This window comes from Elgaria multicarinata, chromosome 20 (genome assembly GCF_023053635.1).
Source record: "Elgaria multicarinata webbii isolate HBS135686 ecotype San Diego chromosome 20, rElgMul1.1.pri, whole genome shotgun sequence".
Taxonomy (NCBI): Eukaryota; Metazoa; Chordata; class Lepidosauria; order Squamata; family Anguidae; genus Elgaria; species Elgaria multicarinata.
The window spans coordinates 16,086,149-16,110,016 of record NC_086190.1 but is presented as its reverse complement, the minus strand read 5'-3'; the positions used below and the strand labels follow the sequence as shown (position 1 = coordinate 16,110,016).

General features: G+C 47.5%; 1 protein-coding gene across 2 annotated transcripts; it reads right to left on the bottom strand.

Annotated features, from left to right (window-relative positions):
* Positions 1-2,458: 2,458 nt before the first annotated feature.
* NMNAT1 (nicotinamide nucleotide adenylyltransferase 1) lies at positions 2,459-23,828 on the bottom strand. Of its 2 annotated transcripts, none has more exons than XM_063145517.1 (5): positions 23,756-23,828; positions 6,297-6,470; positions 4,749-4,932; positions 4,333-4,472; positions 2,459-3,060 (listed from the first exon to the last, which is right to left on the bottom strand). In XM_063145517.1, exons 2-5 carry the CDS (start codon positions 6,412-6,414, stop codon positions 2,657-2,659), a joined length of 846 nt encoding a protein of 281 aa, XP_063001587.1. In that variant the 5' UTR covers positions 6,415-6,470; positions 23,756-23,828; the 3' UTR covers positions 2,459-2,656. The 2 variants fall into 2 exon arrangements, with proteins under 2 accessions (XP_063001587.1, XP_063001586.1); XM_063145516.1 differs by lacking the exon at positions 23,756-23,828 and adding an exon at positions 22,660-22,743.
* Between the last annotated feature and the right edge of the window lie 40 nt (positions 23,829-23,868).

Below are 23,868 nucleotides of genomic sequence, written 5' to 3'. Positions count from 1 at the left end.
CAGCTTGCGTACTATCCATACAATGGCAGGGTTGAAATACAACAAGTCGATCTTGCGTGTTGTGACTCTTGCTTTGTGACAGAGAAACAGACATCAACGTTTCAAGTTGATCCAAATGCCCCATAAAACTTCTAAGAAAGGAACACGCATGGTTTATTATTTGTAGTTTTATTGTACTGGTTTTATTGCATAGCAGATTAGCACAATGGCTAGTGTTGATGCCCTGGCTCAGATACAGCGCTTCTCTTGCATTGGAGATAAAATACAGGAACACACACACACAGCATTATGATTTTCAGGGGTGCAGTTTTGGGATGAAGCAGGTAGAGAAAAATAACAATTTGAAGATGACTGTGTAAATGCTTGTCTCGTTTGTGTTCCTTTTGTGAATTACTCATTTAGATGTTGTGGTGTGTTTTTTAAAAGAGAAAACTACAGAAAGTTGCAAAGGAAACAAATTTAAGAATTACACATACATGCATACACCTCCCCGACAACTTAATACAGAAAAAGGACATTTGAAATGATCATCCGTTATGCTTGTTCGCTTTGATCAAACATAACATTGAGAGTGTTTGTGAGTGTTCGTTCTCATGAGGGTCATTCATATTCCGGTGTGTCATTTCCGCAGACACCCAACCTTAAATCCCCCAAACATAATTGCCCTGGCAAACTTTAATCATTGCAGACAGATTCCATTAGTTTTCCTCAGCCTTGAGCCCTCCAGATAGTTTGGACTACAATTCCCAGCATGCAGGCTGGGGCTAATGGGAGCTGAAGTCCAAAATATCTGGATAGCGTTAGGTTGGAGAAAGCAAGCCTACACATTATCATTACTTTCCCTTAACCCCATGTCGCTCTTTCAGTTTTTTTTAAAATATATTATAAGGCATATTCTTGCTCTAGCTAATAAATTACTCACTAATATCAGGGGTTTCCTTTTCGTGCAGTTTCTCACAGGTCATTTAATAATACCGCCTGGGGTATATATATGCAACTACAGCATCTCCTGTGATTTCTTGAATAACCCCTGCAAATTCTTTCTCAATATTCTCGAATTAATTTGCAGAGCTAGGGGTGTGTGGAAAGTGCATAAATCCAGCTCCATTCTGTTGATACAGGAGTTGTGAGTGCTTAAGTTCACCACATTTGTATTGCTCATTCGTTCCTTCTCGTGTCGGTAGTTCTGAATCAACTCAGCAAAGTTTGCTTTGCAAAATCAGGTTCGCACAAGAAACAGAGGGGAAATAACCCACGGGGTCTTTTTCCCCACTGTGAACATACGAACCTGGTCACAGAATCTTTCAGACAACACTTTCCAATATGTAATGTGGCACACCACTTTGCGCTGAAGAAGCCTTCTAGTTGGGACTGCAAAGAAAAGAAGTAATTTTGTCAAGTACCTGGGAAACCATGATGCTAGGCTGATGGGCTGCCTTCTGTCTAAAGTGGCATGGGCCTACCCTAAACTTTCATCTCCGCCCTCACGGGGGTGGCCAGCCTGTGCCTGGGTCAATCCATTTCATACTACAAGTGAGGGTTGCATCATCGACTGCTCCATTTAAATGATTTTAAATCCCTGCATTTAGAAAACTAGTATGCCAGGGAGAATGGTTCTGACTCCCTGACATACTCACTTTCTACATGCGAGTACATATATATTCATGCAGGACCATTTAATCATGCAAACCACCAGCCACAGTCTAAAGCAGAACAGCCTAGACCCCCTATGTAAGTACTGGGACTTAATCACACAAATATCCAGCATTTCAAAATATCCTTTAGAGAGGTAGCCTGGTCTCTTCACATGCAGACAGCTGTGCTATGACAGTTCACACCTAGCAGCAGCATCTCTTGAGATGACTTGACCCCTTCAGGTCGTAGTAGAAGGCACTGAGGCTGCGATCCCAGGCTGACGGATGCAACAGGACCAGCTTCCAAGCGATCGAATGTGGAATTGGGCTGTGCATCTCAAGATGCATGAGGACTAGGAAGAGGAGGAGGAAGAATTTACTAGAACTTCTTTTCCCTATTCCGAACACGCATGCTTTATGTAAGAGTCAAATCCTGGTATTGCTCCTTGCAGGGAGCCCTGCTCACGTTGGGCAACTCGTTAGTGCCTGTTAGAGCATCCCAGAAAGTGGGCTGAGTACTTGAAGAAAGGGGTATGGGATAACAGGGATGTATTTATAGAGCTTAGACAGGAATAACCTGAGATTGGCGAGAACAAGAGGGAAACCTCTTCCCGCCTCCTCGCAAAACCTCTAGTAGCCTCCAGGGGGTGGAGCTTGGCAAGGGGGTGGGGCTTTGGGAAGGAGCTAAAGGACTACCTCCACGGGCCGCCAGGGGTTGCCCTCATCTGGCATGGAAGGACATGTGTGTCCTGTTCCTGCTTGAAAGCAGCCATTTGGACAAGTCAAGCGCAGGACCCTGACGGGTGGGGCGGGGAGACGCTATAGCCCTAGCAACTCTACCACCTGCCCTAGGTTGCCACCAAAGGGACACTTTCGACTGGGAAACGCAAGCACGGACCAGGATGCATTAGGATGAGGGTACATTGGCATGGATTCAGGCTATTAGGAGGATCGACAAGGCTTCCTCTCTCTCAAAGTGTGTGCCGTGCCCCCCACCCACCCAAACTGCAGAGGGGGTCTGTTCAATTTTTGGTGGCCTCCCTCATGTATCTCTGGAAAGGGGCCAGGATGATCCCGGTGTTCTGATCTTCGCTCTCGGCGGTGTACAGGTCGTGCTGTTTGATGTAGGCCTGGACGGGGTCAGGCATGAGGTAGCGGACGCTTTGGCCCCTCCTCAGAGCCCTCCGGATCTTGGTGGCCGAGATATCGTTAGTGATCCATTCCTCCACCAGGTGGATGTTCTCCTTGTGCCTCCAGAGGACATCCGATTCGTAGATGAATTTCTGGGCGTGGTTCCCCACACGGGTGATGCACACCATGCCATGGTTGGACACGATTTCCGCGATGTCTTCCGGCTTCCACAGATTGGGGATCCCAAAGGATTCCAGGACATCCGTCCCACAGAGCATCTTCAGCTGGGGAACGCCTGGAAAGCAAACCACAACAGCAGGAGGTGGAGGAATGATCAGACAACGTTTCCCCCAGAAGAGCTAAAAGCGGAACCATCATGGCAGCTAAAATCGTTGAAATTCCGCATTCTGCAGCCAAGAAAAGGACGGATTCTGCAAGCAGAATCAGCTCGGATTCTGCAAGCTGAATACATTATATGCAATCATGCCACTTCTTTCTGCACCATTTATTTCAGTGTTTATTAATTTGTGTAATATAAGCAGGGAGGGAGGTTGAATATGTCACGGGTGTGAGCCGTTATATTCTCACCAAGGTGGGCCATTTCCCCAACAACAGGGGCCACATTCCCGTGGTGGGCGGGGCCAACAAACCAAAAATTACGGTGCCTTGTAGCTTAAAGCTCTCACTGTCAGGTAACTTAGGGGAAGCATTTCAAACTTTTAAAATGGAGGGGGGAAATACACAACAGCCAGGAAACTACCAAGGATTGGTGTCTGGGGAGGAAGGGGGTGGGCCTTCAGGGGACCCCTGGAGGGCTGGATGTGACCCACGGGCCTGAGGTTGTTTACCTCTAGTTTAAGGGCTGTCAGGTAGAAGATGGAGTCAACTTGTTCTCTGTTGCTCCACAGGGCAGGGCTAGAAACAATGGGTGGAAAAGGCAGGGAGACGGATTTTGGCTAAACATTAGGAGAAACTTCCTAACAATAGGAGCCATTTAGCAGCGGAAGAGAGGTAACGGGTCCTCCTTCAGTGGAGGTATTTAAGCGGAGACTGGATGGCCATCTATCAGGGATGCAGAGCTGTACTGATTGGGGCTGGACTAGATAACATCTCTTTCCAACTCTACGATTGTAAATTTGAGTGGTTTTAACTATTTTTAAATTAAAACAAATCCTATAACTCCCAGCAACTGTCGAGGAACTGCCTCGCAGAGGACGGGGCCGCCTGCAGACCGCTGAAGGCATGCTGGGAGGTGTAGTCGTTTCAGAGATCTTGGGGTTGTGAGTGATCTCCCGAGATCTCTGAAATGGCTACACATCCCAGCATGCCTTGCCCGGAGCTGCCCACGTCCACTGAAAGCCACTCCACTCCTCGTTTCACTCCACTCCTCGGCGATGCTACTCCTCAAGAGAGTGGTGAGCAGCATCAGCGACAAGCAGAGGGAAGTGGATTAATGTTATTTGGGGACCTGAGCAATGTCAGGAATAGAATCATAGAATAGCAGAGTTGGAAGGGGCCTACAAGGCCATCGAGTCCAACCCCCTGCTAGTGGTACTATAAAATTAACCTTTGTCTTGTGGTTGATTTCTTCTGATGGGGACCTGGCTGCCGCTTTCCCGTCTCCTCTTCCGCCCTGCTTTGCCCAGCGGAGCAACGTCCTCGAAGCTGTTCGCGGAACACGAACGCTTCAGTTTCTGTTGGTGATACCTAAGACAGAAATCCGTTTTTAAAAACACAACGAAAAAGTGGTTGGTGAGAGAGGGCCATGGAGATCCTCTTTCCGAGAACTTAAAACCATCTTCCAATCATGACTTACTTGTGATGAGAGACGAAGCAGGGCCAGTACTGCTGACAATCTACTTATTTCCCCCCCTCTTCCCTCCCCCTCCCTCTTTCCTTGTGTGTCGTGTCTTTTTTAGATTGTCTTCTTTGATGGGTTATTTCCGCAAAGTGGTGCCATAAGACGCCTGGTCCTGGCCACACCTGAGCACTTTGATGGTCTCCTGCCATTCCTTCTGTCTGCTCTCCCAGTCGTCCACTTCTACCCAGTCAGAGCTTTCTGTAGCCAGCCTTGCCATGGCCACCCGGTGACTGGCACGGATCAGGCCTTTCTTCATGTAGGCGTCCCCCACAGGCGAAACAATCCCTTTCACCACTCTGTACTTCCCTGTGTAACACAAAAACAGAGAAGCGCTTTTCCTTAACCTCCAGATGTTTTGGACAGCAAGGGTTGGCTTGGTTGGGCAACTGTCAAGGGGCCAGACGCCAGCAGGGGCCCACCGACCCCTGATCTTCTGCTAGAACAGCCTTCCCCATCCTGGTACCCTCCAGATATATGGTCCACAACTCCCAAGATCCCTGCCTGTTGGCCATGCTTGGCTGAGGCTGATGGGAGTTGAAGTCCAAAACACCTGAAGCCCTGCTGGATCAGACCGAGGGTCCATCTAGTCCAGCACTCTATTCACACATGGCCAAGGGACCGACAAAGCAGGACATGGTGCAACAGCACCCTCCCACCCATGTTCCCTGGCAACTAGTGCACACAGGCTTCCTGCCTCTGGTACAGAGGTAGCACATAGCTATCAGCAATGAGCAGGGGGTTGGACTCAATGGCCTTATAGGCCCCTTCCAACTCTACTATTCTATGATTCTATGATCAGGGCTAGTACCCATGGATAGCCTTCTCCTCCAACCCCCTTCTAAAGCCACCCAAATTGGTGGTGACGAGGAATTCAAGAAAATTAATGTGTGGGCTGCTTCATCTGTGCCCATCCTGTTTTATGAAATTGCTTTGAGCCCGTTTTCTTCTAATCAAAGCATCAGCAGTAACTAAAAAAAAATTAAGTAATGCACCCACTTCCGCCACCCAACTGAAAATGTTGAAATAATAGCCACCAGACTGTGAGCCCACAATTAGAACAGTCGGAGGGTGCGGAGGCTGATTTTAAAAGCAAGCTAACCGCAAATGAGCAAATGGTCATGTTTCTCAATAATCATTGATTAGTTGTTTTTGCACTCTGCACATGCGTGAAATCCGTGCTTACAATTGGTTGGGCGACTTATCTGTTACTGTTTTATGATCTGTGTACTGTATTGTGCAATTCTGCCTTGTTTCTATTTCCCTATAAGTATGTTAACCTTTCCTTAAAATAGTGGGCAGTTCCTCAGATCTTCTGAGGGCTGCCACCTTGCAGCGCTGCTCATAATATTTATCGTAATAAATTTTCTAAAGAGAGAGAAATTGTTTCTTGGAGTCTTTGACCACCACTCAGTGATCCCTATTAGAGGAGCCACTTTTCCAGGGCTCCTCAACAGTAGCCATCACTATATCTTGTGGTGGTGAGTTCCATAGTTTAACTCTGCACTGTGTGAAGAAGCCCTTTCTTTTATCTGTCCTGAATCTCCCACCAATCAGCTTCATGGGGTGACCCTGTTGGGTTCTAGTATTTTGGGAGAGGGAGAAAAATGTCTCCCTATCCACACTCTATACACTACGCATAATTCTGTACACCAGAGACTGGTTGGTTTTACCCGTTTCATGCAAATAATCCCTGGCCAGTTCGAAGAGACGGAGATGCATGTTGGTGATCGGATTGAACGACCCGCAAGCCAGAAGAACCACCTCTGTCCTGCTGTCTGAATTCTCCATAGGCCTTTGCCGTAGCCACGGATGAAGAGGGAAAACTGGGTCACAACAACCACATCCTGGAAAGGAGAAGTTATTTTCAGTTCCAAATGTTGCAATCCATCCCATGCGGAAAGACTCCTGCTTTTTTCCTCTTCCCTCGGCATCTGTTTTCCTTTTGTGTCATGCCTTTTTAGGTTGTAAACCCTGCGAGGCAGGGGTGGTCTTGCTTTTATTGATGACATGTAAGCTATTTACTCCAGGAACCCCACCCTTTTTGGGGGGGGGCTGAGGAGCAGGATAGAAATGCTATAAATAAATTAAAAAATAAGTAACACAGAAGGCTAAACAAGTTGTTATGTCATGGTGCTGTCACACAAAACAACATCTAAGAAGCTATCGTGAGATAGGACTCCATCCTCTAGGAAGTCAGAAGAAATTATGGAGAATGTAGACCATTTCAGAGACACACAAAAAGTCAGAGAAATCGGCTCAAAATGCCCCATTTGTACAGGCGGAGTAAAAAGAAGCCAAAGGCAAAGGTAGAACCAGGCAATCTTCAAAACGGAATATTTACAAAAGTTTATTTACAGTGCAAAGGTGCCGCCTACGCGTTTCGAACGCAAACTGCGCTCTTCCTCAGGGCTGTTATAGAGGTCGTAAGTTGTCTGCAGAACGCTTAACGAACTCTATAACAGCCCTGAGGAAGAGCGCTTTTTGCGTTCGAAACGCGTAGGCGGCACCTTGGCACTGTAAATAAACTTTTCTAAATATTCCGTTTTGAAGATTGCCTGGTTCTATTATTATTATTATTATTATTATTATTATTATTATTATTTATTTATATAGCACCATCAATGTACATTTGTACACCATCAATCTACCTTTGCCTTTGGCTTCTTTTTACTCCCCCACGGGGTTTTCCTTGCTTTTGCACCATTTGTACAGGCTACAGAATTTAGCTTCCCAACTCCACCCGAGTATTTTATTTTATTTATGTATTTGCATGTTCCTTAAGCAATTGTTTTTTGCTCCTTTGACCAAAGGGAGACGGACCCTCTTGTCTTTTTAGATTAGCTTTATCTCCTTTGCTTTGTTTTTAATTGCTTTCTTTTTGTTGTTGCTGTTTTAATTCCTGGATGTTGTTGTGTGAGATAGATAGATAGAGACAGTGTGTGTGTGTGTGTGTGTGCATCTGCCCTGAAGCTCCAGATGGGCCAGATCCCTCCTTTACCTACCGTAATTAGAAGGGGGGTAAATTCCATTTAGCCCACCATTATTGGGCTAAAATTGGAGAGGGGAGGCAGAGCCTGTAGATTTTCTTAAATCCCTCCTCGCTTTCTCTCACTAGTGGAACACATAATCATAATCATAATCATAATCATAATCATAGCATCAAACAGAGGACCATTAAGCCACCTTAGGAAAAAGGGTGGGATATAAATGTAGTAATACATAATGATGATGATGGATTTATATCCTGTCTGTTACCATTCTGCAACGAAACCCAAGGTAGCATACATGTTCCTCCTCCTCTTCATTTTACCCACACAACAACCCTGCGAGGCAGGCTAGGCTGAGAGCCAGTAACTGGTTCAAAGCCCCCCATGGCCGAACGGGGACTCCTTCCACTCCAACAAGGATTCCTGTTCCATCAGTTTTGTAAAAGAATTCCAATTGGGAATGATGAAAAATCATTCCTGCTGCAAACCGTTGTTTTCACGACGGAAACTGCCTTGACGTTATTGAAACATGATTCTGCATCGCAAGGGCCGGTTTTAAAACTGGCCCCTAAGGCTGACTTGAGGCGGCTGCGGTTTTCATAAGGTTTCTCCTTGGCTTCTCGTATTTGGTGAAAATCGCCATTTCTCTTGGGGAAGCTGTCTGGAGTCGCGATCCCTCCTTGTAGGAAGAAGGCAGGGATCTCAATCAACCTACCCCCAACCCGGGGCGGGCGCTCCAGAGCCGTGGGACTACAAGTCCCAGCATCCCCATCAAACGAGGCTGGGGATACTGGGACTTGCAGTCCAACACCTCTAGGCTGGGGGAAGGCTGGCTCTAAATCCTGGCACGGGAAAGAAACGACCTTGGCGAGCTCCCGGCTCCGGTAGGAGAGAGGCGGGTGCTGAGCTCCGGGCTGCGCTGCTGGCGGCGTCCTGAGCCGCGCAGGGGGCGATCCGGGGGGGGGGGGGGGCGCTGCGCCGCTTGGTCAGCGGGCGGAGGAAGGGAAAGGGGGCCGGCGCGGAGAAGCCCCGCGGCGGGGGCTGGATGCCGCTCGGGCCGGCTGAGACGCCCCGAGGAGCTCCGGGTCAGGACGCCGAAAGGGATCCGGGGAAAATGGGAGGAGGGTGCGGAGGGCTCCAGTTTGGGGAACGCTGCCATATATGGGGCGGGGGGGGGGGGGAGAGAAGGGGCTGACTTAGCTGCACGAGGGAGACATGCGCTTCTCGCACGCTCAGGAACCCTGTTTGCCTTGAATATGCCCTGGATTGTTAAATATTCGATATATCCCATGGGGGAGGGAACAGGGGGACCTAGCCGTTCAAGGCAGATAAGTGCTCTTCACATGCTCAGAAACCCTTTTTGGCTTGAATATGCCCTGTATTGGGGGGACCTAGCTGTGCAAGGGAGATAATCACTCCTTGCATGCTCAGGAACCCTCTTTGCCTTGAATATGTCCTGAATGGTTAAATGTTAGATATATCCCATGGGGGAGAGGGAACAGGGGGACCTAGCCGTTCAAGGCAGATAAGTGCTCTTTGCATGCTCAGGAACCCTCTTTGCCTTGAATATGTCCTGAATGGTTAAATATTAGATATATCCCATGGGAGAGAGGGAACAGGGGGACCTAGCCGTTCAAGGCAGATAAGTGCTCTTTGCATGCTCAGGAACCCTCTTTGCCTTGAATATGCCCTGGATTGTTAAATATTCGATATGTGCTAGGGAGAAGACTTAGCTGCTCAAGGGACACTTGCCCTCTTCACATGCTCAGGAACCCTTTTTGCCTTGAATATGCCCTGTATTGGGGGGGGGACTTAGCTGTGCAAGGGAGATAATCACTCCTTGCATGCTCAGGAACCCTCTTTGCCTTGAATATGTCCTGAATGGTTAAATATTAGATATATCCCATGGGGGAGAGGGAACAGGGGGACCTAGCCGTTCAAGGCAGATAAGTGCTCTTTGTATGCTCAGGAGACCTGTTTGCCTTGATTATGCCCTGGATAGTTAAATATTAGATATATGCCGTTGCACTCCTGCAAATCTCCCAGAAGTGCGTGTGTGGGTTGGACAGGGATGGGGCTTTACCACTGAGCTACAACTATTCCCTCCTCGAAAAACCAGAGAGTGGAGGTTTTTGGTCTTGCGTTTACCCACCCAGGTCTAAGACACTGCTCTTTCTGTCTGCCCAGGTTCCGGACAAGCGGACATGATTCACTTCTGCCTGGCTCACGCCGCCTATCACTTTGGCAGATGGCTACCGAAACGGCACCGATTCAGACTGTGAGCAGCGGCACTTGGAGCGTAACCCTCCAGCCCACACCTAACCTGTTCCTCCCACCACCGCCACCCTTCACCGTGCCCTCGGAAGTCTGATTCTGTCTTCTTAAGCCAGAGTCGCAGACCAGTGGGAGTCTAGTCCTGCAAGCCGGCCACCGAACAGGGCTGAGTGCTGGTGACCACAGGGTCTTGCAGCAGAGGTGTCAAACCTCTTTCAGCCAGAGAGCCAGATTCCCGTTCAGGGAAGCTCTCGGGGGCCGCATTCCAGCAGTGGGCAGAGCTGGGCAAGCAGGCCAGATTTGGCTTTTGGGACTGAGGTTGTGCACCCCTGCCTTACAGAGATAGCCAATGGCTAGGGCATTGCGCTAACTGCGTTAGCTCCTGACCCACACTGGGGAAGTTACAAATTGGGAACTGGAAATATGGAACTCTAACATTCTAGGATTCTACTCCACTCTACTTTATCTCTTAAGAATTTCATCCCATAATCCGCACTCGGCTTTTAACCCTGGCCAAGATGCACACAGCAGGATGAGATGGTGGAGTTATCTGCCTGCAGGTGGGAAGTCTTGTTTTTGAACAGACGGAAGCCTTCGGATACAAACAAATGCCCCGCAAGTAGAACACAAGCATGGAAGGAGCTGTCTGGACATGCACCTTTCCTCTGGATGTGCTCGTTCTCTACCTGCAGGGAGATTTTAAAAAGAAAGGCATCCGGATTTACAGTCTGACATCCCTTCTTATCACACTGGGATTCTAACCACCTCCTGCAAAAACAAACAAGGCTGTAAATCGGTGATTTTTAAAGCAGTGTTCGCGGGGGAATGATTCTCTAGATACATTCTCTCCTCGAAGGCCCTTTTTCGAGATCCACCACTCAGGGCGCAATCCTCTGCATGTTCCAGCCAGGGGCATGCTGGATACTGTAGGACTTTTTTTCTAAACATGCATGAGATTGCACCCTTAATGTTGCTTGGAACTAGCTGCTACACCTATGAAACAGTGGTATATATTTCCAAGTATTAGGGTTGCTCAGTATGGGCCTGTTCAGACAACACGCTAAGCCATAGCTAGGCCACTGACCCTTTTTCAGCAAATGGTTAGCGAGCACATTTAAACCGTGGTTATGTAGCCACCATGGTTAGGAACGGTTCACACGACACACCAAGCCACAATGTTTAGCTCAAAATGCTGAACCACCATGGCTTAGAGTGTTGCTTGAACAGGGTCTGTGTCTTTTCTCCTGTCGCCCCACCCCGCTTCCTCCAGCCAGCTTGTTATCTTGGCTCTTGGGATCGCGATGGCCCTCCTCCAACTTTATGTCTTGCTAAGGTAAGAAGTGGTTTCTCATACATTCATCGCTTTCCACCAGGGGTGTGGAACCTCTTTCTGCTTGAGGGCCGCGTTCCATTTCAGAGATCTCAGGGGCCACATTCCAGGGGTGGGCGTGGCCAAAATGACAAAAGGGGCATGTCCCAAACAACCAAAAAATACCAGCGTATTTTGGCTCCAATCTCTCACTGCCAGCAACTCAGCCAGGATAAGAGCAAACAATTGGTAGTTGGCAGAAAAGGAGTCTGACCATTTGGGGAACCCGAGAAGGGCCGGATCGGGGCCCCGAGCATGAAGTTCCATACCCCTGCGTTACAGGCTTGCGTACCTTCTATAACATGGGGAGAGCCAACCGGAATATCCCGAAATGTCCTTGATAAGAGAGAACTCGCAGCCTGGCCCATTAATATGTTTGGATCGGTTTGGGATTGCGTGGTTTTTTTTGTTTTGTTTTTAAATAGGTCTTTGTAGACAAGGAGTCTGCTTTCCTGGGGATTTATTTCCCACACACGAAGTTCTGAAGGTTCCAACTCCAAACTGGAAGGGCTGAAAATTCAGCAGACGGCTGCGAGGGGGGACGATAGTTTGTTTCAGATTATATGGACAGTTTCAGGAAAGCAATCCCCAAACCCCAAGCATGGCGCCACTACGAAGAGTCAGGCCTCTAGTTCACCAGTATGACCTAGTGCTTTCCAAGTAGATTGGCCTTCCCTGACCAGACAACCACCAAATGTGTGGGACTACAACTGCCATCATCTCCAGCCAGCAGCTGAGGGTGATGGGGTTTGTAGTCCAACACATCTCGTGGGCGCCAGGTTGGGGAAGTCAGATGTAGATGGATCACGTTCAGTATCCAGCATCGCCAGACGAAAAGTTTCTCAAAAAGCAGGGTAATCAATACCAGACTAGGTGGAGAAATACTCTGACAGCTCTGATCAACACTCCTAGTAGAGTGCAGATCTGTCCTCTACAAAGGCTTGGTGCATTACATAATTGTAGCGGACAAGCACGGAACATGGCAGCAGGGCCAGAATTTAGCAGCCACAGAATCCACAGGTTTAAAAAGAAGAAGCAAGTTTCTAGTCATCAAGACAGCAAAGGCAGCTGTGATGCAAATGAGCAGGCGACCATTTCAAAGTTGTAAAAGAGACAAGTTTTCCCAATAAGCACGGGGCAGAGCTCTACTGCGGGGAGAATGCATAATAATAATAATAATAATAATAATAATGATGCTGATGCTGCAAATGACAGGCAAATATATGCAAATGGACATAATTATACACAGGTAGCGGTATTCAGCTTTCCCTGGCAAAGAGCTGAAACTGCTCTGCAAAACTTCGGGCCTGTTCAGACGATACGCTAAGCCATGGTTAGGCCGCTAACACTTTTGCAGGAAACGGTTAGCGAGCGCATTCAAACCATGGCTCTGTCGCTACCACGGTTAGGAATGTTTCACCCGACACGCTAAGCCATAATGTTGAGCTCAAAATGCTTACCCACCGTGACTTAGTGCGTCGTCTGAACAGGGTCTATGAAATGTCCTCTGGGCTATCTTTGTAGAACTTGCAATGAACCCAGAATGGTTTTTGCAAGACACATTTTCTCAGGTCTTGTTTTTCAGGCCAAAATCGTCTCGCTACTGCAGCCAGCCCCTCCTCTACAACCTGGTTGGAAGCATCGCCTTCACTTTCTTTGCCACAGGTGCGTCTGTTTTCTCCGTGGCCATCATCCCGCGAGCCAAGTGACGTGCCAGAAAATATCACTTGTCCACAGATTTGGCGGGGTGTGTGTGTGATTGTGCCAAGGGTGAAATTTAAAGGGCTATATTATTTTAGGCAGGAGTCATGGGTCGTTCTCTATATTGCAGGACGTGCCAAACGGAACAACAAACCATGATTAACCACTGGGTTCTTTAGCCTCCCAAAACTACCCAGCGCTCCGGGTTCAGATGACACAGCAACCTATAACGGAACCGCTCGTGGGTTGCTGAGAAAAACTCAGCAGCGCCAGGCACGCTGCGAGGTGTGCGTCTGCACCCTCCTGCTTGTGTATGATACCCCATGGGTTGTTTAACCCATGGGCTATTGTGCCGCAAGACATCAGGTGGCAACTAGGGCTTATTTCTTAGCTTGGGGTTTCTCCTAGAACCATCCCTGTCACTTGAGGCTCAGGTGGCCTCGGTGGCACCGAGTGCCTTCTACCACCTCCGTTTGATGGCCTAGCTACGCCCCTATCTGGACAGGAATAACCTAGCTTCAGTCGTCCATGCTCTGATAACCTCCAAATTAGATTACTGCAATGCCTTCTGCGTGGGGCAGCCTTTGAAGACGGTTCGGAAGCTGCAGCTTGTGCAAAATGCAGCGGCCAGATTGATAACTTGGACTAGAAAGTTCGAGCATATAAGACCCACTCTGGTCCGCTTGCACTGGCTGCCTGTATGTTTCCGAACCCAATTCAAGGTGCTGGTTTTAATCTATGAAGCCTTACATGGCTTGGGACCACAATACCTGACGGAACGCCTCTCCCGACGTGAATATACCCGTACACTGCGCTCAACATCTAAGGTCCTCCTCCGAGTGCCTACTCCAAGGGAAGCTCGGAGGATGGCAACAAGGGAGAGGGCCTTTTCAGTGGTGGCCCCCCAATTATGGAACGATCTCCCCAATGAGGCTCGCCTGGCACCAACATTATTATCTTTTAGGCACCAGGTCAAGACTTTTCTCTTCTCCCAGGCATTTAACAGCATTTAACAACATATGCTAAGTTTGTTTGTTTTTTAATGGACCCCAGAACTGTCGTTGTTTAAAATGGATACTCTTTTACACTGTTGTCTTTATATTTTTGATGGTTTTAAATCTGTATACTTTTTAATGTTCGCTGTTTTTAACTTTTGTAAACTGCCCAGAGAGCTTCGGCTATGGGGCGGTATATCAATGCAATAAATTAAAAATTAAAAATAAAAACAGAAGTCAACAGACTTCTGTAAGAGCCTGTAAGAGCCGACGTTCAGGATTTTTGTAGCACAGGGGGTGGACAGCTTGCAGCCCTCCTGCTGTTTAGGCCTACAGTTTCCATAATCCCTCATTGCTCTCTCTGTTGGCTATGCCTGATGGGAGTTGTAGGCTAAAACGATCAGGAGGGCACTAGGTTGAAGGTGCAACTGGCGCCTGTTTCTTTGAACCCAGCGGCGCGTGGGCAAAGGCACTTCCGTGTGCGGTAACTACTCCCCCCTCGTCATCTTTTCAGGGCTGGCGATGCTCCTGATCCTGATGGAGCCTGTGCCGTGGGAGCTGAGGATAATCTTTGCTGCCTTCGGAGTCACGTCCTTTGCAGGAGGCATTGGCACGGCTGCCTGGACCACCTTAGCGACACCGTGTGTGGGTAGACCCCTGCCTCCATTCTCTTTAGCCACCCCTAAACAAACACACTGGAGGAGCTGAACAACCAGAGGCTTTGGGGCCCTCCAGATGTTTCAGCCTACAACTCCTTTCACCTAGGGTGACCCTATGAAAAGGAGGACCGGGCTCCTGTATCTTTAACAGTTGCATAGAAAAGGGAATTTCAGCAGGTGCTATTTGTATATGTGGAGAACCTGGTGAAATTCCCTCTTCATCACCACAGTTAAAGCTGCGGGAGCTATACTAGAGTGGCCAGATTTAAAAGAGGGCAGGGCTCCTGCAGCTTTAACAGTTGTATTGAAAAAAGAATTTCAGCAGGTGTCCTTTGTATATATGGAGAACCTGGTGAAATTCTCTCTTCATCACAACAGTTAAAGCTGCAGGAGCTATACTAGAGTGGCCAGATTTAAAAGAGGGCAGGGCTCCTGCAGCTTTAACAGTTGTATTGAAAAAGGAATTTCAGCAGGTGTCCTTTGTATATATGGAGAACCTGGTGAAATTCCCTCTTCATCACAACAGTTAAAACTGCAGGAGCTATACTAGAGTGACCAGATTTAAAAGAGGGCAGCTTTAACTGTTGTGATAAAGAGGAATTTCACCAGGTTCTCCATATATACAAAGGACACCTGCTGAAATTCCCTTTTCAACGCAACTGTTAAAGATACAGGAGCCCTGTCCTCCTTTTCATAGGGTCACCCTACTTTCATCCCAATGGTGAGGGGTCCTGGGAGTCGTAGGCCAAAACATCTGGAGGGCCACAAATCATCAGCCATTCCAGCCACCGCTTATGCGAGTTCTAAGCCAAAAAACCCAAAAACTGTAAGGTTGGGAAAGGCTGCTTTTGGACCTGCTCTTCAACTATCCAATACTTTTTCGTGGTTTGGTGTTTGTTTCTTTTTTTAAATCAGTCTCTACTAGCCTTTTAAAGTTTCCCTCCTGGATAGGAATGTGCCAAGTTAAATGAGCTGGAGCAGAACTAAAACCCAAAGAGAGCAGTTATTTCTTTTTTGCACTTTCAGCAACACTGTTGGTTACTTTGGCTTTGAGCCTATGGCTGGGTTTGCACATAACGTTAACCCTTGGTTTGGGTTGTTGAGTTTTGGGTTGTTGTGATGTGTAAAAGTGGCTGCACTATCAAAGCACGGTCGGTTCATTATGAACAACCATGAAAGAGAATCCATGGTTTGTTGTTGGGTTGTGAACACCGGGTCATTGAAACCGAGGGTTGTCCTTATATGTGAACTCAGAACCGTGGGCTGTTCATAGGTTGTTTTGCCAGGCTACAGAGGCAGTGAGAGCAAGAGTGGTTGAGGGCGTAATACTATGCATGTTTAGACAGAAAGAAGTCCTACAACCTCCAGCATTTCCCAGCAAACATGGCTGGCTGGAGAATGCTGGGAATTGTAGGAGGTTTTTTTCTGTCTAAACATGCATAAGACTGCACCTTAAAAAACCCAGCTAGCCTACAAGCCAGTACTACAGTGCCACAAAGGCACTATACCCGCAATTGGGGTAGGTAAAGGAGGAGGCAAAGGAGGAGGAGAAAACAAAACAACCCAGGGATTGAGAAAACAAACTATGGTTTGCTTGACCATCTGCCCGACAAACCCTGAGCCAAGTAAACCCTAGGTCAATGTTACGTGTAAACCACATCTATGACACATACCTGGGAATAACTGAATACCGTGGGATTTACAGTGAGTAAATATGGGATAGCATTGCGCTGTTACCCTTCTAAGCAATCATACGAAAAGCCGACCACACGGAGATTGGTATTCTGATCCTGAGGGAGTTCCTTCTTTGCCTTCTCGCTAGATTGCGAGTCAGCAAGCAGGGCCCTGTCCAATTTGGAAATCTTTTTTTAAAACCATAAAATGTGTGTCTCCAACAGGCCAGAACCACACCCGAGCTGTATTACCTTTCGGTGGCTCTGTCAGTGTGCAGTATAATATCAGCCGGTATGTATCGCGATTTGCTTTCTGCATCAAAGTCTGGCCGAGCACTGATCAGGGTAATGCGCCTATGGCGAAACTCGGCTCATGTTCAGACAGACTGCACCTCTGTGCTCCACCTGGCACATCACCGGGGCGGTGGGAAATGCCCCAAGGGAAGGGAGCTGCCACCCCCACCCATCCTCCTAGGTGTACAATAGATGAAGCTGGAGCGTGTTCAGAGGAGGGCAACCAGGATGATCCGGGGTCTGGAAACAAAGCCCTATGAAGAGAGACTGAAAGAACTGGGCATGTTTAGCCTGGAGAAGAGAAGGTTGAGGGGAGACATGATAGCACTCTTCAAGTACTTAAAAGGTTGTCACACCAAGAAGGGCCAGGATCTCTTATTGATCCTCCCAGAGTGCAGGACACGGAATAATGGGACCAAGTTAAAGGAAGCCAGATTCCGCCTGGACATCAGGAAAAACTTCCTGACTGTTAGAGCAGTACGACAATGGAACCAGTTACCTAGGGAGGTTGTGGGCTCTCCCACACTAGAGGCCTTCAAGAGGCAGCTGGACAACCACCTGTCAGGTTTGTTTTAGGGTGGATTCCTGCATTGAGCAGGGGGTTGGACTTGATGGCCTTATAGGACCCTTCCAACTCTACTATGCTATGATTCTACGAAGCAGAAGGATTCTGTAAACTAGATGAGCCCCAGGGCTGCATTCTTTGTCACACATCCCACGTTTAGGATGACAGAAGGGATTCGTTTTAGGGTTGTTGCTGTTGTTTACAACCCACCCAAAGTTAGTCATGGGTAAGCCCTATTCCACAAAGGAATGAAGAGACGAAGTTTCAAGATGTTGAAATACACACACAGAGAGTTTTATTCCTTGGAGCCCAATGATTCAAGGAACAAAACCAGATGTATTTTTTCAGCTTCTTGTGCTTTGCTCTTTTCATTCCACAGGGTTATTTCAACAGCCCTCCCCAAGTGTGGGACTACAACTCCCATCTGCTCCAACTAGCATAGACAATGGTTAGGAATGATGGGGATTACAGAAACCGACAGGGCAGCCTTTCTTAAATCCAACGCCGCCCAGATGTGTGTGTGGCTGCAACCCCTATCAGCCCCAGCCAGTATGGCCAGCGGTCAAGAATGATGGGGACTGTAGTCCCAACACATCTGGAAGTTGGGGGAGGCTGTCCTGTGGAAACCAATGGGGGATGTGTGTAAGAGCCAAACTTAATGCAGCACATTAATGAGCAGCTTTTAAAAATGTAACATGGCAGTGGGGATTTCCCCCACCATCAAAGCAGATGCCAGTGATAGATGAAGGGTTTTACTCAGAAAAAGGACTGAACCTCTCCTTCACGCCTGCTATGACTCCCCAAGCCAGTCTCCCTCTCAGATGAAGCTTATTTACATTGCATATTCATTCATTCATTCATTCAGGGGTGGGCTTTTCGTCACTCTCACGAGGACTAGCAGCTTTATAAAATAAAAGCCAAGATTTTAGAAAGCCAGGTTTTCCACAATGCATGAGATTTTGAACAGGACAATCCTCACTATTCCTCTAATGGTATTCTCCCCCCCCCCCCCCAAACCATCCTTTTTCATTTCTTCAAGCCTTTTTCTTTTCCCTGGGACTCTTCTGGTTTGCCAACATGGTCTCCCCTGGCCTGATATTGAACAAAGAGACAAAGACTGGGATCTGTTACGCGCCGGTCTCTGAATGCAGCTGCCTGTGGCACGTCTGAGCCTCAAACACGCTGGATTCACAGATCTCTTCAGCAACACCCCTGCTCGCTACGGGCGTCCTGCAAAACCGCCGACACGTCCTTCTTTCTCTGCCACGGAGAAAACGTGACTGATCTCTCCAGCGGCTGCAGAGGGGAAGGCTTTCAGAACCGGAGATATTCATAGCCGGAGTGTTTAACTATTTATACGTATCAATGTTAGGCGGCCTTGTACGTTGAAAAGGCCAGGCTTGAGTGATTCTTTCAAGGCTAAGTGGAGGGGTGTTTTTTGGGGTGGGTGGGAAGGATTCCATCCCCCACATTTTTTAACCCCTTGCCCCGCAAACTCACTTTTGGGAGGGCATAGGAACAGCATTCAAAGCCGCGTGTGTCTTTGTGGATGCGCGTGGTTTGTGTCTACCGGTGTGTTTTGGGGTGGGTGGGGAGGTAGAACAGCTCAGCCTTGCAGAGCAAATCGACTGGGAGACAGTTGCTATGGGAACCGGAGGCAGAAGGAGCAGAGGCTTGAAGCAATGCTTGAAGCTCCAGTTACAAAGTTGGGGAGCGGAGTAGTCTCATGTCGAGGGGCGAACTGGTCCTATCTCCATTAAACAGAACCTCAGATGGCTTTTTCAGGCTGCAAGTACAGGCAGCTATTTGGATGGAGGCAGCCTAAAATTCCCACTTCTCCATCTCTAAGAACGTAAGAAGAGCCCTGCTGGCCACCTCTACATCTTGTGGGAGTGAGTTCCAGAGTTTAACTCTGCGCTGTGTGAGGAAGGACTTCCTTTTATCTGTCCTGAATCTTCCACCGTTCAGCTTCATGGGATAATGACCCCCTTGGGTTCTAGTATGATGAAACAGGGAGATAAATGCCTCCCAATCCACTTTTTCCACACCAGGCATAATTTACTATACCTCTATTATCTCTGGCTCTGTTTATATCAAAATATCTGTGCCTTGTCTTGTTTTGGCTCCTGTCCTCAAGCAGCTGCCTGTGGTGGGAGGGGGCGTAATGTAGTTTGCTGCACAAACAGATCCCTTCATCAGGTCAACTAGCCTTCCCCATCCTAGAGCCCTCCAGATGTTTTGGATGACAACTTTCAGGATTCCTGAGTGCTGGCCATGCTGCCTGGGGATGAGGGGAACTGAAAAACAGATCTCCCTTCCCTTCCCTTGCGTGTCTTGTTATTTTAGTTTGTAAGCCTGACAGCGGGGCTCCCAATTATTTGGGAGACAATTATCTGAAAATTGGGATAAAATGCAATAAAATCACGGTAACAACAAGAAGGAAAGGAACAATAACAACAACAACAAGAAGACCAAGGACAGTAGGTATAAGAAGACTAACAAGAGCATGAGCAAGAAGAAGAAGAAGGCATGTTTAGCCTGGAGAAGAGAAGATTGAGGGGAGACAGGATAGCCCTCTTCAAATACTTAAAAGGTTGTCACGCAGAGGAGGGCCAGGATCTTTCCTTGATCCTCCCAGAGTTCAGGACACGGAATAACGGGCTCAAGTGACAGGAAGTCAGATTCCAGCTGGACATCAGGAAAAGCTTTGTGACTGTTAGAGCAGTACGACAATGGAACCAGTTACCTAGGGAGGTTGTGGGCTCTCCCACACTGGAGGCATTCAAGAGGCAGCTGGACAAGCATCTGTCAGGGATGCTTTAGGGTGGATTCCCGCATTGAGCAGGGGGTTGAACTCAATGGCCTTATAGGCCCCTTCCAACTCTACTCTTCTATGATTCTATGAAGAAAAGAGCAAGACCAAGAACACCAAGACCAAGAAGACGAAGAAGAAGGAGCAACATGAAGAAATAAAAGAAGAATGGTCCAAGGTCAGGAATTCTGGGAGTTGAAGTCCAAAATATCTGGAGGGCACCAGATTGTTGAAGACTGTGGTAGAGTAGTCACACAGTGTGGTCAAATGTGCATGTTTACACATTGTATTAAAAAAACGAGAGATGTCGAGATATTCTGCATCTTCATGTCACTTCTTACAACTTGAAAATGTATTTCTTTTCCCTTTGAATTATAGCCTTTCTCACTCAGTTCAGGCATTTTACCTGATTGTAGGGCAGGGTTGGAGTAAAGTGAGAGTGGAGGCTTGGAAAGAGTGGGAACAACCCACCTTCAAATCCTGACTCAGCCTGCAAGCCCACCCTGGGCTAGTTTTACCCTACCTCACAGGGTTGTGGTGAGGATAAGGAAAAAATTCTAAAAAAAAATTAATGATGATGGGAAACCTATAGACAATATTAGTACCAGATCTTGGTTTTTCTTTTTAAAAATTTTGTAAACAACTTTCCAGTGATCAATAACTGATGAGGAGTGAACTGTTTCTAGAATTCTACCTTTTGATCTAGACTCTTCAAATTTACCATATCACATCCATTTCGTGATAAATTTGGAGTGTGCTAGTAGCCTTCAAAAACAAACCAACCACCCACCGGGATTGTGTTTCCAGGGAGAGATGAACTTAAATAAAGTTATGATTCTGGTCCACGATACTGCAGCAGGCTTTCTTTTTAGGGAAACAGTTTGGATTTAGATATTTTCAGAACTCAGTTCCTAGCCAAGGCTTATGCCCTCAGGCCTGGGGGCCACAATCCGGCTCTTGAGGGTTCTCCAGATCATTTGAAGGTTTCCCTCTCAGGCAGCTGTTAAAGGCACAAGAGCCCTACCCCACAAAAACAAAAACACATCTCTATTCAATCACTCACTAATGCATACCCCTCCATCTCAGTCACTACATCTCAGGGTTGTCAACATTTTCAGTTTGTGTCTCTTAACTGCAATTCAACCCATGGGATATAAGAAAATAAAGCTTTCCCTTACTCCATGAGCTCTGTGCCAGGAAAAGATTCCTCTGTTAAAGGTCTGCATCTCAGCCCCACGAGAATGGGCTAGAGAAGGAGGAGGAGAAGTTGGCAACTCTGCCACCCCAAGCCTCACGAAGCAGACGACACATGTTCAGAGCTACTTACCCAATGCCTCAAAAAGGAAAGCAATTGCATACATGCTAGCTCCATTGTGGTGACAAACCAATTCTACTGCAAAAGAACAGTGCCAAACCAGTACACCCTGCTGTATCTAGGCATCCTACACTGTCTTAGTGGGTGGGTTTTCTTGCCGCCTACTGAGCCATGAAGCTGGAGCAGCCACACACGGGAGAAGCAACCAGAGCACAGGTTTGATTTTATGTCACAGCAGGTCTTTGGGCCTACCTAGGGTGACCATGTGGAAAGGAGGACAGGGCTCCCGTATTTTTAACCGTTATATAGAAAAGGAAATTTCAGCAGGTGTTATTTATATGCATGCAGCACCTGGTGAAATTCCCTCTTCATCACAACAGTTAAAACTGCAGGAGCCCTGCTTAGCTTTAACTGTTGTGATGAAGAGGGAATTTCACCAGGTGCTGCATGCATACAAATATTGAAATTCCCTTTTCTATACAACTGTTAAAGATACAGGAGCCCTGTCCTCCTTTTCACATGGTCGTCCTACGCCTACCTAATCCAGTCCATAAGAGCAAAGGTTTCATAATTACACACGTATGCACTGAGCCCCAGGTAGGGCACCTGCCAGATTGGGAAAGAAGCCTTTGGAAAACATCTGACCCCCGGGCTCTTCCTTTGCCAACGCAACCAGCATTGAGAAGAAAAGCAAAAAGGACTTGATGCACAGTGCCGGCTACCAGTTTTGCGGGGCCTTGGGTTATGCACCCTCAGAAGGGCCCCTCAATCCACCCTCAATCCACCATCTTTAGGGTGGATTCCTGCATTGAGCAGGGGGTTGGACTCGATGGCCTTGTAGGCCCCTTCCAACTCTGCTATTCTATGATGATTCTATGATCACCATTTTCACTACCTGCTCCTGCTCCTCCTCTTTCCCATCTTGCTGGATAGACAGACAGTCTGTGAGCAAGTAGGGCCACGGCATCTCTTGCTCCTGCTTCTCCTCACCACCATTGTCTGGGACAGAATGAGAGGCAGGTGAACAAACAATGGTGAAGAGGAGGAGAAGTCTATGTGTTCTTGTTCCTGCAGGGGTGCTTGGCCAGTGCCCAACCATGCCTACATAAGAAAATAGGAAGAGCCTTGCTGGATCAGTCCAAGGGTCCATCTAGTCCAGCATTCTGTTCACACAGTAGCCAACTAGCTGCACCAGTGGGAAGCCCACAAACAGTACATAAATGCAACAGCACCCTTCCGCCCATGTTCCCAGCAACTGGCATACACAGGCACACTGCCTCTGATACCGGAGGTAGCATATAGCCATCAGGATCAGTAGCCATTGATAGCCTTCTCCTTCATGAATTTATCTACCCCCCTTTAAAGTCATCCAAAGCTTTTGAAGCTTACCTATCTCCACAAGCCCCTGACATTTTAAGGGCTAGGAGCCATTGATACCATCTGCCCAGAGCAGCAACAGGAACAGCCAGTGAACTGGGGAAAGGACCCTGAAAAACACCACGACCTTTGAAGGGAGACAAACAAGGAATCACACAGTACCATTAGTTGATACTGTTGACAGCACCTGGTATGTTCCAGATCTACCACTGGGAGGGGAACATGATCTGCCTACAAATCTGGTTTTATTATTGAGAATCGCTTTGGGTACCATTAAGGTTGACAAGCTCTATACAAATGTTCTAATATAAAATACACTTCACTACCACCACCACCCATACAAACAAAATCCCAAAATAGATGCAACATTAAAGCATAGAGTTCCTCAGTCTTTTGCAACACAAGTACTTCCTCCTCCCTTTTTTCTTTACCTGTGAAAAGACAGGCAAATATCTTACCATACAGTTATTAATTTAATTTTTTGGTGCCTGGTGAAAAACCTTTTAATTCTCCCCAATCTTTTAGTCCTGCATTTCTTTGTCATTGTTCTTTAAACGCCAGAATTTCTAACTGCTTGCTGTGCAATTTGTTGGATAGAACAGATTGTGTGTTCTTGAGATACGAACATAAGAATGTAAGAAGAGCCCTGCTGGATCAGACCGAGGGTCCATCTAGTCCAGCACTCTGTTCACACAGTGGCCAACCAGCTATCGACCAGATCTTATTGTGTAAACTGCTCTGGAACTCGCAAATAATTTTAATGAACACTTTACCCCCAACGAGAAAAAGTACCACACACTCAGTTCCATAATTAAGCAGATCTGAATTGAATTCTTTCTCAGGATTGTACAGGAAGACAGATTAAAGTTGTCTAGCATTCCCCCATCAATACTGGAATCTTATTATCATAGTATTATTAATAATATTAAAAATAGCACTGTCCACTTGCTACTGCAGTACTTCCTGTATAGTGAGAAACCCCACCCCACCTTACAACTCACAACTCACACAAGTTTGCAATTCAGGATCGCCTCCCTTTCCAAAAATATGCCCATCCCACCCCCAAATCACGACCCTCTGAGGTCGCCCAAAGCAAGGGGGCTCTTACCAGCCTGGAAACCGCTTCTTCCCCAACAGGTCAAGGATAACAACGCTTTAGGGACGGAACTGGACCATTCGGGTTTAAGCGGCCGGGGGGGGGAACATTATTGCAACCGTACA

What these genes read in the sequence shown, in the direction of transcription:
- NMNAT1 (XM_063145517.1), bottom strand. Translation starts at nt 6,414, where the DNA reads ATGGAGAATTCAGACAGCAGGACAGAGGTGGTTCTTCTGGCTTGCGGG. An exon ending in GAGACCATCAAAGTGCTCAG is followed by an intron (nt 4,473 to 4,748) that starts GTGTGGCCAGGA and finishes TTTCTGTCTTAG; the next exon opens with GTATCACCAACAGAAACTGA. An exon ending in AAATCAACCACAAGACAAAG is followed by an intron (nt 3,061 to 4,332) that starts GTTAATTTTATA and finishes TTTGCTTTCCAG; the next exon opens with GCGTTCCCCAGCTGAAGATG.